The following is a 14,981-nucleotide window of genomic DNA, read 5'->3' on the forward strand; positions in this document are numbered from 1 at the left end:
CCTTCAGTGGTAGTTAACTATCATTGGCTAAACCAGCGGTAGTTAACTACCGTTGAATACTTGTTAGTCAAATGACTACAAAGTGCTTCCATCACAGGTCACAACAATACAAACAAAATTTTCAGAAGCATTCAATTCAATTCCTTTGTGTTTCTTCCTCTAATCTCCTCTTGAAACAAATAGGCCTACCCATGAAATCAATTGTTTAACCTTCTTCTTCACCATCACCATCAACAACTTCATCTTGTTCTTGTTTTATGAGATTAACATGAACATTTTTATCTAGTTTTTCATAAAGTAAATGCCATGAAAGAGAAGGGTTTGATTTTGAATTCAAATGGAATGAAAAAGAGTTATTAGTGAGTGACCCATTTGATGAGTTTGTTGGAGATGGCATAGTAGCTTGATAAATCTGCTTGTGCATCCATGGATACAAAAAAAAAGAATGATTTTTTTCAGAAGCAACAACAAAAATTACCCAATTTAAAAAAATCTTTTTTTTTTTCTTTTCAAAATTATAATGGGTAGTTTCAGAAACAACAATAAAAAAATACCCAATTCAACAAAATGGGTTTTTTTTTTTTAAAAATTGAAGTTATGGGTATGTTCAAAAACAACAATAACAAGAAAAACTATAAACAATGGGTGGAGTGAGAATAATAAGGTAAGGATGAAGAAGATTTTTGTAGCATATTAGAAAGAGAAAGAGAAAGAGAATGGTTAGAAAGAGAAGGTAGAGGAAAGAATATGAATGTGAATATGTGAATGTAGTAGGGAAATTGAAGAAAAATTGAACGCAAGGAAATTGAAGATTGGGTTGGTTCTCTGTACCTAAAAAATTGAAGAAAAGTATTCAGCGGTAGTTAACTACCACTGAGTGCCAGCGGCTGTTAACTGTTGCCGGTTTGCAGAACGGTAGTTAACTACCGCTAAGGATATTTACGTATTTTACTTGTGTCAATAGGAACTATTCATTGTAAAAAAAAAACAATTTTCATAATTCTCAACCCCTACAGAAGAGATTGTCTTCAAGATTAAAGGCTTTGACAGCTGGTTTTTGTGACATTCCCATGTAGAATGCATAAAAGTTGGCTACCAAAACCACACCATAAGTTCCCTTGGAAGCTAAAGTGTTCATATTGTCTCCTTCATCCATTTCTCAAATCAAACATTGTTTAATTTTCTTATTTAAGTTTATATACTCGCTTAAGTTTTCTGAGAATATATGGAAGAACTTCATAAAACAACTTATTTTCATTAGTTCTTCAAGATAACTTATGAAAACAACTTATAACTTATACCAAAACAATTTAGCTTTCGTTTATCTTTTACCAGAGAAATAACTAATACATAACACTTATGATGATAAGTGTTGTGCTTGTGTTATAGACTGCAAATAAGTTGTTCAAAGTTCATCCAAAAATGACCATGATTCTAAAGCAAAACAAGATACATCAAAAGATCGCTCGAAAGAGTCAAACAAACACTGACGTAAATTACCCAATCAAATAAGACACATCCAAAGATCGCTAAAAAAAGTAATAATTATTTTTTCATACATATTTTGATTGTTTTTTCATTGATATTATATTGTTGTTGATGTTATTATTATTGATAATAAATGACTGTTTTTTTTTTTGAAGAAATGATAATAAATGATTGTTATTTTTATTACTAGGTAGTTTTTTTTGTACTATTGAATATATATTATTTGGTATATAGTCACTACTATACTTTTGTCAATTAGGAAACAACAACTGTTCTTATGAAATAACTAGTTTCTTATACATATTAGCGATCAAATAGATGATGATTCACAACAAAGTAACAAAGAAAAGGGTAAATACAGAAATAATTATGTATCTTGGATCATGGAGGAAACTATTGAGTTGTTGCACCTTGATGGGTGATATAAATAGGGGGTTGCGTGATGCCAATGGATCATTCAGCAAACAAAATGTAGAACAAATTATACTCCCTCGACTCAATGTCAAAACTAGATTCCCAAAACTTATATTTATTACTCAAGCCGAATGAAGTGGTTTAGAAACCAATATAACAAGATGTCAACACTTATGTGCAACAACTTTAGCCTTGGAAGGGAAACAATCGTGAAGACTTTCACAATTAGTGAAAAAGTCTAGAACGATTACTTAAAAGGTGAGCTAAGTTCATAATCTTTTAAATATATTAATAGTTACAATTTTAGTATGTTATAAATTTTTTATATTAGCAATTATTTATTTTTAGTCCCACCCAAGTCACAAGAAACTTCGAGACAATACTATGATTGATTATGAGAAGATGAAGATTGTTGTTGGAGGTGAAATTTCTAGCGGAAATAGTTCTATAGCAGTATACCCTGATGCAACAACTTTTAAACAAGAAAGTGGAAGTTTTGAGATGGAAGAATTCCACCTTTGTCTAGTGCAATAGAACTATTCATGCTAGAGACTCCACCTCCAACAACAATCCTTAACTCCTTATAATCAATCATACTTCATCACTAGTTGTGAAAGTCTTTGCAATTGAGCCCCATCCAAAGCCAGAGTTGCCGCACGTAAGTGTTTGCATCTTGTTATATTGGTTTCTAAAACCACTTCATTCAGCTCGAACAATAAATATAATTTTTAGGGAATTTAGTTTTGGCATTGAGTCGAGGAAGTATAATTTTTTCTACATTTTGTTTGTTAGGTGATCCATTGGCATTACACAACCCCCTATTTATATCACCCACTTAGAGGTGCAACAACTCAATAGTTTACTCGATGATCCAAGATACATAATTATCTTTGTATTTACCCTTTTCTTTGTTACTTTGTTGTGAATCATCATCTATTTTTATCGTTAATATATATAAGGAATTAGTTATTTCATAAGAACCATTGTTTCTTAATCGGCAAAAATATACTGACTATATACCAAATAATGTCTTCAAACGAATAAAGAAAAAAACTACCAAATAATAAAATAACACTCACTTATTTTAAACATCAAAAACAATAACAACGACGACGAAAAGAAAATAGTGAATCAATATAAGCAAACAAATCAGTAAATTGATGCTCAACGATAATAACATTAAATCATACAATATTAATGAATTGCTGTAAAAAAATAATCACAGTGAAGGGGAAAAAAATTACAATGAATCAGAGTAATAAAGAAAAAAAAAAAGATAAAATTTAAATGCATTTTCTTAGATACTTTCCTATAGTTCTTAAAAAAAAAAAAAAAAAAAAAAAAAAAAAAAAAAAAAAAAAACATTCTTTTTGTCATAACAAACTTCGATAAAAATATAGATTTAAGAAAATCATTGACGATTTAATAAAAAATCATATGAAAAGCATCAAAGAAATGCATCTAAATTTTTTCCATACAAAAATTAATCAAGTTGAAGAAACAATGAAAAAGAAGTGACAGGATCACGTATAATTCATAAACAATTCCACAAAGAAATAGAAGAAAAATAACCTGACATGGAAGTGACGGCAGAAAAGGGTTTGAGAGCATGGCAAACTCAAGGGTTTGTGTGGGATTATTGGATGAGTAAAAAAAAATTACAAATTCCATTCAAAAATCTATCTAAATCTGGAGACTTTTGAATACCAACATATTTTTATAAAGTTATAAGAAATCTCAATTTAATATTAACGGATTTCGTTATCTTAAAAAAATTCATGATTATTTTAATTGAGATACTACAAGATTTATTTATATATATATTTTTTTTTACAAATATAAACTTATATTATTTCATTTATCACAATAAATTTAATGGAATTCTATCGAACACTTGGTGACGACCATACAATTGTGACATCCTTACTGAGCTATGGAGATATAATTTGCTTGTCTCATGACAAAACTTATTTTAAAGTTTAGAAATTGTTGCAAAAGAGACTACATGCAGATATAATCTTACCAAACTCGGTTGATTATTAGTTCTATCCATTATGTTGTCTACCACTACTAACTTACAATCTAGTTCAAAATGCACATTTGATAGTCCCAAATGTCCAAGCCAAATAATGGCATTGCGTAAACCCATTGTCTCTGCTTCTTGTGGGGGTGGACTGCCTTCATGCCGCTTTGATGAATTGGCCACGAGTATTCCGCTTTGATTTATTTATATTTTATAAAAGTCTTGATTGAATATCAATGGACGTTTTTATTATAAAAAAGCATTTTAAAATCCATTAAAATCTCAATTCAATACACCTTAGTCTCCAGCATCACAAAAAACTATAACATGACAGCTTATTCAATTGATCAGCTGAGCTCAAGACATAATTTGTTAGTATCAAGATGTAAACTCTGCCTACTGAGTTATCATAATCTCATGCTGAATCTGTGCACATAATTTTTCTCTCTCCTTGGGATGAAAATAACAATAAAAATCTGTTAGGTTTCTTAGTACTTTAGCAAGCATATTGGGGGGAAAATGTTTCTCATGCTTAAATAGTTTCCAATGGGGACGGAAGGAAAGCAAACTGTACATTGGTATGTCTATGCTTTTTGGGCTAATCTTGGGTGGTCATAGGCCACTTCATTGAGAACTGGTCATAGAAATAAAAGCAACTCGCTAGTCGCTACTCAGATCATGTGGCTGTACATGAGGGAGGCATGTCATCAGGAATAAATGAAGTTGATGCCAACCGGCGAAGTTACTACATTATGGTAGACCTTCCACCCTGCTCTGTTTCTGTTAACTTACAGTAGTCCTTTCACCAACAAACTTCATCATCCTTTCAGTTCAGCAGGTTCAGCACGATCCTTCATTGATACATTCTTAGTTGAATATTCCGCCTGAACTCCTTTTTTCCATTGAACAATGATGTACCTCGTCGTACCTCAGTAGCCATATTTATCATTTAAGGAAGTTCGTCCATCGCCCGATTGTCCTGCACAGACAAAGATTTGTATGATCATTCAATAAATGAACATTCAATCATGTGGTCAGAATATTAACATAATTGTGCTTACCTTTAGGAGGAACCCATGCTGCATTAGCTGTCTCATCACTTAAAAACGATGGTTTTTCGGGGCCAATCACTCTTTTAGGCCTTTTCTCTTGGCTTTCATCATCATCAGAAGCAGCATATAGTCCCCTTTGGTACTTCAATAATAGTGCCACAGCATCCTCGGCCGTTTGTTCACCTGATGTGGAAGATGTTGATTGCTGAGAGGCATCATCACTGCCTGTTCCAGTTGTCTCAACTTGCTTCCGTTTTCTTAAAATTAGACCGGGAGCAGCAGACTCGATTCTAGATTCCAACGAGGTGCTTGCATCATCACCACCGCCCAAAATTTTGTTCCTGTCCTTATAATCAACAAACTGATCGGATTCGTCCATCTCATGCGGATGGAGAGAGGTCATCAGTTGTTGCTTATCATCTGCAACCCTGTCCTCTACAGCTCCAAGCCACTGGGGTTTTGGGACAACAAATACAGCATTCTCAGTCTCCGACCCCTCATGGCCAGGTTGTGACTTCTCCAAATCTACAGTTGTAGTTGCAGGTTTCTCTTCTTTAACAGAGCCATCTGCAGAATGACTAATTTTCTGGGTTTCCACGTGTGGTTTATTGTTGTCTGCCTTAACACAAGCATCACTAATTTTCTGGGTTTCCACATGTGATTTATTGTCATCTGCCTTCACACAAGGCTCACTGCTTTTCTGGGTTTCTGCAGGTGGTTTCTTCTTGATAATAGGGGCAACCTCTTCTGTTTTTTCTGGTTTGGGCTCTAGTGCTTTCAACTCTCTTTTCTTTGCAGCTTCTCCCGTTGGGTCAGCAATCTTCAACAGGTAGGATACCCTGTCTAGCTCAGATTGAAGAGTTGCTAATTCGTTCTCAAGCTGTGCACTTTTATCATACACTGACAAAAAAGAAGAAATCAGCAAGGATAAGAGCAGTAATCAAATACCCATCTTCATCTCAATATCCATAATTACACAAAATGAAATAGAAATTGTGGAAAAATAAAAGTCATTTATCAGTATTACTGTTACATGCACGGTTGTCAAAATCAAAATCCTACCTAAATCAGGATATGAGTGAAAGATCATAAAACATATGATCAGAAACTAGATTGTAGGATTAGAAAAGGTATAGATATCTTTTTAATCTCTGTAAAATACATCACCTTTTCACTTTCAGTCCTTGCAAAAAAAATTGTTTGCTTTAGAATGCAAATACACCACTTTTTGTTTTAAATCCTTGTTATTTTGTTTTAGTCTCTATACTCCTTTTTGTTGGATCATTAGATTTTAGCCTCTAAAATATGGACAATATATATAGACTGAAATCAATATGACACACAAACTGCAAGGAGTCAAGGATCAATTCCAACAAGAATAAATTTTATAGGGACTAAAACAAAACAAGAACTAAAAGTAAAAAAGTGGAATATTCGTTAGGAAAAAAACAAACAAAATTTTGTACATGGATTTGAGTATTTATTTTGAAGTTGTTGCATATGTCTATTTTATTTAATATGATTATTTAAAATATTTACAGGAAGAGAACAGACAGAAAAATCAAATATGTAGTAGAAGGCTTATATGTAATAAGTGAAGTAACAAGCAGTAGAAAGCTTATAGTACTTTGAAAAATGAAGGAAAAACTTCACCGGATCATATGATCCTACAAGTATAATCACAATTTTAAAAACATGGTTACATGTAAAAACAATCATAATGTAACATTGTTACAAGCACATGGCTATAGACAAACAAAATTTTCTAAATACACTAAAGCACTGTAAAGCTTAATATATGAAGTTAAGAGAACAATCACCTAGTTGAGATGAAAGACCAGACATATAAGCATCAAGGGAATCACCAACGTCATCTTGTGTGGTACTCTCTGTCTCTGGCAACACTTTGTTCTTCTCAGTCATAAGCAACTCTTTCTTGTCACCCATTTCCTTCATGATGGTATCTCTCTTTTCAAGAAGAGTATCTGCAGTCTCGATTGACTGGCTGTCACCGGGCTTCTTTTGAGGTTTTTTCTTTGTACAGTCATAAAACTCATCATCATCATCGCTGAAAAATGAATATAATTATTGAAGTGCCTTTTATATCTAGTACATCGTTGCAAGTGTTGTATAAGAAAAACCAAGCAAGCATGTCAAACATTGACCAAAAGGAACACATAATTTCAACAAAAAATTAAAAAAATACAAGCATGAGATTCTTCCCAAGAGGTTTCAACTTCCATTGATGATATGATAGTATACCTGATATAATCTTCTTCATCTTCCACTGCACCTTTCTTCTTCCCATGAGATGGCTTTCCCGTACGTGCACCTAAACTTTCTTTAATACTATCATTCAGCGTTTCTTCCAAATTTTCAAGTTCTTCCAATATCTGTCCAATTAAAAAAATGTCAGCTTATATCAGCTAACGTGCTCATGCATCACAACATTTACAATCACAGAATATGAGAGCAATAACATGCAAGGTTCTAGTCTAATTAATTTTCTCCAACATTACCTGTGCCATTCTTTGCTCATTCCTAGCAATCTGAGTTTGTTGACCCTGAGTTAATCCACCCTGAGAAATGTCTTTAACTCGTATAGCATTTATTTCTTTCTTCATGTTACCAATCTGCACAAAAAAATGCACAGATATCAGGAAATCCTGAGTATACCATCTTAAAACAAGGCAACTAGGGAACTGTATTTTGGTGGCAAGGGGAGAGAGTTTCTGTATTTGTGTGGGTACAAATATCAACCCCCATATTCTAGGAGATTTTATCGATGCTCATCCTTTAGGACATGCCTTCTGCATTCGGTCTACAAGTATCAACCATTCATTTCATACTACAACTTTAATTTACTTTAATTTATGAGGCCCCAATATCACCTCTTAGTTTAGTCGTTTGGAATATTATCTTGGTGGAGATAAGGATTGTGAGTACAGCAGAAGAAAAAAGGTTCTAAGCAATTAGGAACTGTAGAAATGAGAATGAGCATTAGTTGCTCTGGTTTCTAGGTCTATTAAGCGATAAGGTTAGCATTAATTAAGAACTATAATTCATAAATGAAAAACATAGCACAGGAAAGGAATTCATATTAACAGGAATTACACACCTTTTCCATTCTTTTTATTATTTTCTCACGGGTTTTTTCCTGTTTTTCTGTAAGCTGTCCTTTATATGACTGCCACGTTATTTCTTCAACATCATCCTGAAATCAGAAGATAAATATATCAACTTGAGCTTTCACATTAAAGTAGATTCTAACATAAAACTTGAACGAATAATTAGGTAGTTCAAAGGAAGAATTATATTAGATCATATACTGCTCCACAATTACCTCTTCTTCTTCAACAACGGCATCTTCACCCATACCCCATGATATACCCTCAGCAGCAGATGCCTCTAGCTTTGCTCGTCGGAGTGAAGCTTCCCTATCTCGCAATGCTTCCCGCATCTTCATTTCTCTCTTAAGTTTTACATTAGCCTCCTACAAAGTAAAGCCAATATGAAAAGATGCTAATTGCAGCAATAATCTGAAGAACAAAGTTAATAGTTTCTAGAAACAGGAAGCTTCTCACTTTCTAAGATTCTACCACATCTTTCTTTCATTTTCTCTTTATTTCTATAACATTCTAACTGGTTATTAATTTCTAACTATGCCATTCAAAACAAGCCAAATAAAAAGGAAAATGTTTGTAGTACATCATAGCCATATATTTTATATATAGAATTATTTTTCATTGGGATTGGAGTTTCCAGCATGGCTTCTTTATATGGACAGACTTATTGCCATATTTTTATTCTAGATTTTCTTTCTTAGATGATAAGGTAAAAGCATCTGTTCACAACTTTAATCTTCTGTTAAATGCTCCGCACTCATTGGTGCATAATAAATAATAATGCACACTTGTTAATTATGTAATTATATAAGGAGGAAGCTGGAAAATGAAAAATAGAGCTATGACTTGGGAATTCCTGAAAATTAACTAAAGTTGGGAACAATAGTTAATCCATATTGAAGGATAGTTGATGATTAATGACAATAAATAAAATAAATATTGGTCCTGGCTTTATTTCTAATTGAAAATTTGTCTAACAGAACAACAACAACCAAGCCTTATCCGACTAAGTGGGGTTGGAATTACACCATAATGTTCTATCATAAACCATACTTGGATCCAACTCATTAGTCTCTAAACCATACTTGAAAGTTTGTCCACCAGAACTATGGAAAATTAAATCCATGCAAAATCAAACACAAACCATTACTAATAATGAATGAAAGCATAACTCAAAAGTCAAGTTTTATCCGATAAGGAACAATGTGCAAGATATCACCAAGGATGCTATAAAATAAATTAAGTAAAGATTTACAAAACGTACACAATAGCTTAGGGAGTGCTGGATTAATTTACTATGCCCCCCCCCCCCCAAAAAAAAAATATATATATATATATATTCAACTCCGCAATGATAAAAGTGAAAGTCGATATTTGGTTATATAACTTGGTGGAGAACGTATTTGCTAAATCATTAACCATATAAATAGGGATAAGGCTCCTCTGAAGAGAGCTTGTCTCTAAAGGGAGTCCAACGTTGATTTCTTAAAGGCACAATTTTATCGGACAAAAAAGTCTGACTGTGAATACACCGTTGTCTAAAAACACACTCCCAAGGATCTTTTGTCTATAAGTGAAAATCCAACACTCAAAGAAACATAACAATAACTTGCATAAGGAAATCATAACACAGGAAATTTGTGCAGGGTCCATTAGAAGTCCCAAGAACATAAACCACTTTCAGTTATGACATTTTATCATTCTTTAAAGACAGATATCAAGACACATTATCACATACTAGTGGTGAAAGGCCCTAAATTTAATGAAAAAGGAAAAAGTATATGAAGATCAGATCTTACAGGAGGCATCAACTCTGACGGTCCTTGAAAAATGAACATCCGTGTTGACCTGTAAATGAAATACAAAATGAATACTGGAGGAAACATTTATCAAGAAACAATATTCCTCATAAATGAAAACTCATTCATTCCAATCCTCTTCATCGCTACTTAACATTTAATGAACATCGTAAAAGATAAAACAGAAAACAATAAGTGAGATTATTCTTATTGGAAATTTTTAAGAGCTTGTAATTCAGTATAAGTAGAGTAACATCTGACAGGTCTTTCTTTTACATATAGAAAAGAGAAACTTATTGAGAAAGAAGAGCATAAACAATGCAGGAGGATGGGATGCACTCAACCAGAAAAACTATTAAAAATTAAAATTATATAGGCGCAGAAAACAATACTCAGGAATAACAATGAACAACACAATTCAATCGCTACATAAATCTGAAATGACAATATCCCAATGAAGACCAAAGGGGTTAAATATCAACATGACAGTGCACATTCCAATTCAATTGGACCCATTGAACATACCTTTAAGCAACAGGAGAACCTCCACATACTGCAATTACTAATTTTATAATGTCTTAATAAAATACTGATGGGTAATTTTATAATGTCTTAATAAAATACTGATGGGTTCTGTTAAAATTAAGAATCTTTAGATATTCCTTTAATTGAACTGATGACTTCCTAGATTGATTGTTATTACTTCTAGAGTATACAACTTCCTAGGCTAGTGCTTGCTCATTAAGCATTCAATGTGTTTATTGTAAAACCATTATATTCTAAAACCATTATAAATATACATACAAGGTGTGTGATCTCATTATAGACACAGAGTTTATATATTTTACAGGTTCTAATAGATACCTTTTTTCTTTTTAAGAAGCGAAATTATCCCACCCAAATTGGCACCGGGGAGAGTCAAACCTGAGACCTTGAGGAGGAGCACACTCCAAGGTCCCAAGCCAACACCACCAGGTCAACCCAAGTGGGTTAGGTTCTAATAGATACTACCACAGATAAAATAAATAAAAAATCTAGCACATCATCAGATACAAAGAAAGAACCAATATTGACTTAAGAAAGAACAAAATTAATACAAACTACGCAAAAAGCCTTGTATGTGAAAGTGAAAAATTAATACAATAATACCTACCGACCAAATCGAATAACATCGCCAACTCGCAAGTCAATGTATGTGTTTTTCTCCACCTAAGCAAACAGGAAAAAAATGGAGCTATGTCAGTGATTTCTATAATAAAAGTATAAAGTTACAAATCTGCAAATATTTTTCTTTACTGACAGCTCGGGTCCAATTTTTTTAAAAAAAACCTGAAAATGTACTCAAAGGTGAAAATGTTAAACTAGATTGTCCTTGTGAGCTTAGCTCAGTTGGTAGGGACAGTGCATAATATATGCAAGGTCTGGGGTTCAAACCCCGACCACCACCCAAAAAAAAAAAAATGTTAAACTAGATTGCAATGATCGCGAGTATCAATTGATCTTGATATTTCTGTCAACTTTAGAGCTGTTAATAAAATGATGGGCATAGAATTTTGCTTGCCCGGGGGTACAGGACACAATGTTGCCAAGGTTAGTTCTGCTAAGCTAAATTAGGTCCAGACGTGTTATTGTTTGGGAAAAATAAGAGGGCACTTGATGCAAGTGGAAACAATTATGATCCAAACTAAGCAGCAAAAAAGGAAGATGAAGTTTTTTTTTTTTTGTACAAAAGAGAGATTATGTTCATGACTTTGGAGTTTGGAAAAGGTTTTAGCAAAATCATATATGAATGAGCAACACCAGCAAATATGTTTAGCCGACTCTCCTTCAACCAACCTAGTAGCATATATTGCATGCTAAAGACCGTTGTTATACCTTACTTAAATGTATGAAATAGCAGGAAGAGGAATTCTAAATCCAAAATATATAAATAAATAAAAAAGACATAAGAGGAAAAGTATCAATTCTTGTATGATGTATCTCTGTCACAGGGTATATTTTGCACATGAAAATAGTTATGAAACAAAAGGATCACAAAAACAAATTTGATGTATCAAATATCTAAAGAATTATCAAAACTCCAGAGGAAGAGAGAAAACAATGCAATACCTGATTTTTGTTCAAAAAGGTGCCATGAGTACTCCCAAGGTCATAGAGATATGCATCTCCTCTTCTCTTAAACTGTATAACTAACAACAGACAAATAAAAATCTAGGTAAGAATCATGACTGAACTTTATGAAAGTTTAAATGTCGGTGAAGTTCACAAATGCAATGCACAATTTTAATATGACTTCCAGATATTTTCAAAATGGATGGGTGTAATCAAGTCGCATTGGCATTGTAATAGGGAAGCCCAAGATGAGTTTATTTCATCTGATGTATGGCAGAAAGCAATCACTGTCCAATTTTCTAAAACTGCATTACTCAACTGCTTGTTCTTTATTTAGGTTGAAGAATTCAGAATACTCCATAAAATAGAAAAAGATTATGAGGGATGTCCTTTACAACTATGCTTAGGTGGCACGTTATGACATGAAAATGAGATATGACCTAGCTAGTTAAGAGGTCTGTAGTTGTCCTAACTCCTAATAAGTAAAGAGGTCTGGATAAGAAAGAAAAAAATCTTGCCAGTGAGATTCCTCAGTGAGTGCGTCACATTTGAAATCACAAAAAATACAATGAAGATTACCAGCTGTTTACAGTCTCAAACTTAGTTCCACCTCCACAACTTAAGATTAAAAATTAGTAGTAATCATTGGCATTATATTTGATTAAATTAAACTAAAGCAGTTTCCTGTGTAGCATCGACACTTCAAATTGAAGGCCAGACGCTGAGAAGATACTAACAAGCATAGTTTTACATAGAATCACTTCCATTTTGTTAGTCTACGTTTGGATGGAGGGTTTTGGAGGATAGGGTAGGGCTTACTTTTCTTTTTTAATCTATGGACACTACAAGATGTTTTTAAAAATCAATAAGTGTAGTTAAAGTATCATATGATATGACCATATATCATCTTGCTATTACAATTTTAAAATTTCAAAATATATTATAGTAAACTAGTTTCATGTGTAGCACCGACACATCAAATTGAAGGGTTGTCATTACGGTTGACTAGATTAAAGTAAATTAGTTTCCTATATATTACTGACACTTCAAATTGATGGGTGTTTGACATGTGACACCGACAATTACTCGCGGCATTGACAATACACTAACATCATTGTCGTTACATACAATCACTTCCTTTTTTTTTTAAATTACTACAGTTGTCTAAATATCAGTGTCGAGTATGTGTCCGTGGTTCATAGCTAGTTTCATACCAAGCAAATGAATACATGAAATTAAGAGCAAAAAATAGTAATAGTTGATAGCATACATACCAGCATGAAACCTAGAAATAGTGGGGTGTTCAAGCACAAAATCACACATATCCAATCTCCCAAACATATAAGCACCTTTTTCATACCTATAAACCAAATCAACAAACACAATTTCAGTTGAAGTAGAAAATCCTAAAAAATAAAAAAATGATTTTTTATTTTGTTTGTTGAAGTAATGGGAAACATACACATTGAATTTATCAATGATGGAACCATCCTTGAGAACCTCAAGGTAGAATTCATGACAAGGAGCGGAACTCCAAGGTGGAATCTTATACGGAACGGATACGCCTTGAGAGGGTTTAGGGGTTTGAGTATCGGTGGAATTCGACGGTGGCGGTAGATTGGAACGGGATGGTGGTGGTGGCAGGTCGGAACGGGGCGGTGGTGGTGGAAGGTCGGAGCGGGACAGTGGCGGTGGTTCGGGTAGAGATGAATTAGTGGTGGAGTCAGAACCGGAGAGTGGCGGTGGTTGTAATGAATTGGTGGTGGAATCGGACGGTGGAGGTGGTGGTTCGGGTAGTGATGAATTAGTGGTGGAGTCAGAACGGGAGAGTGGCGGTGGTTGTAATGAATTGGTGGTGGAATCGGACGGTGGAGGTAGTGGTTCGGGTAGTGATGAATCGGGATTTGGAGGAAGTGGTGGTGATGAAGGAGTTAGGGTTTGTTGTGGGGGTGGATTAGGATTTTTGGGGGGTGGAGGACCCATTGAGTTCGTCATTGCAGCTCGCAGAATTGAAGAGAAACTACAACGACAATGGTGTGAACTTTGCTATGAAAGGACCCTGTTACCATTCTTTGCAATTTAGTTTGTAAACTTTCTTTCTTTACAAACAAAAAAAAAAGTTTGTAAACTTGAAAGATATTACAATATCAAATCCTCTTTCTTTTTTGTCATGTTTAAATCCCTCAATTTAATTCCTACAAAATTAAATTAAACTATTTTTATTTTTATTTGTTAAATATGTTTTTAGTCTATACAAAATTATTAGTTTTTAAGTTTAATCTATATAAAAAAAATTATTCACTTTTGGTGTCTATTTGCATTTATATGGACTATTTTGAAGACTATTTATTTATTTTTTAGTTTTTAAAATATGGATTATTCTTATAAATTATAAAATTATGAAGAACTAAAATTACAATTAAAATTTGGGAACTTCTACGGTACACTCACAAAGTGATGTGTATCGGTACTCTCGCTTCGTAAATTTACAAATTAACGATCATTTTTCATGTAAGAAATAAATATTTTTCAATATTTATATTTTATAGAACATCATTTCGTAAGAAAAAACATCATTTCATTGTTTATAAGAATCATATTAATTTTTTTACATAATATCGTAAAGAATAATCGATGTTCTCCATCATAAGTGATAAAAATTCAAAAAAAAATTAATTTTATTTTGTTGACACTTTTGATGAATAAGATTTAGTTATTATAATTATAAGTGATAAAAAAAAACAATATTTTTCTTCAAAAACAACTCATTTAACTATTAATTTAAAGAGTGAGTTTACCGGTACACTCAAATATATTGGGTGTACCATAGAATTTGCCTTAAAATTTTAGAAGGATTAAACTTTTAAAAACTATGATTTTATAGGGACAAAAACATATTCAATCTTGATTTTTTATTTACATGATTTAAGTTGTGTATCTTAAGAATTAGCTACCGTTGTTTTTCAGA

The 14,981-nt window shown here is 33.0% G+C and overlaps 1 protein-coding gene across 1 annotated transcript; it reads right to left on the reverse strand.

Annotated features, from left to right (window-relative positions):
* Positions 1–4,174: 4,174 nt before the first annotated feature.
* LOC11430739 (kanadaptin) lies at positions 4,175–14,119 on the reverse strand. The gene is made up of 12 exons (XM_003621545.4): positions 13,476–14,119; positions 13,288–13,373; positions 12,011–12,090; positions 11,055–11,110; positions 9,902–9,950; positions 8,321–8,470; positions 8,096–8,191; positions 7,497–7,610; positions 7,240–7,370; positions 6,798–7,045; positions 4,987–5,877; positions 4,175–4,904 (listed from the first exon to the last, which is right to left on the reverse strand). Exons 1-12 carry the CDS (start codon positions 14,006–14,008, stop codon positions 4,855–4,857), a joined length of 2,484 nt encoding a protein of 827 aa, XP_003621593.1. The 5' UTR covers positions 14,009–14,119; the 3' UTR covers positions 4,175–4,854.
* Positions 14,120–14,981: the final 862 nt, after the last annotated feature.

This window comes from Medicago truncatula, chromosome 7, assembly GCF_003473485.1.
Source record: "Medicago truncatula cultivar Jemalong A17 chromosome 7, MtrunA17r5.0-ANR, whole genome shotgun sequence".
NCBI classification, from domain to species: Eukaryota; Viridiplantae; Streptophyta; class Magnoliopsida; order Fabales; family Fabaceae; genus Medicago; species Medicago truncatula.

Excerpts from the sequence above, each read along its gene's own strand:
- LOC11430739 (XM_003621545.4), bottom strand. The coding sequence starts at position 14,008 with ATGACGAACTCAATGGGTCCTCCACCCCCCAAAAATCCTAATCCACCC. Across the intron at positions 12,091-13,287 it reads TATTTCTAGGTTTCATGCTG|TTATACAGTTTAAGAGAAGA; the intron begins GTATGTATGCTA and ends GTCTGTTGTTAG. Across the intron at positions 7,046-7,239 it reads GATGAAGAAGATTATATCAG|CGATGATGATGATGAGTTTT; the intron begins GTATACTATCAT and ends TTCATTTTTCAG.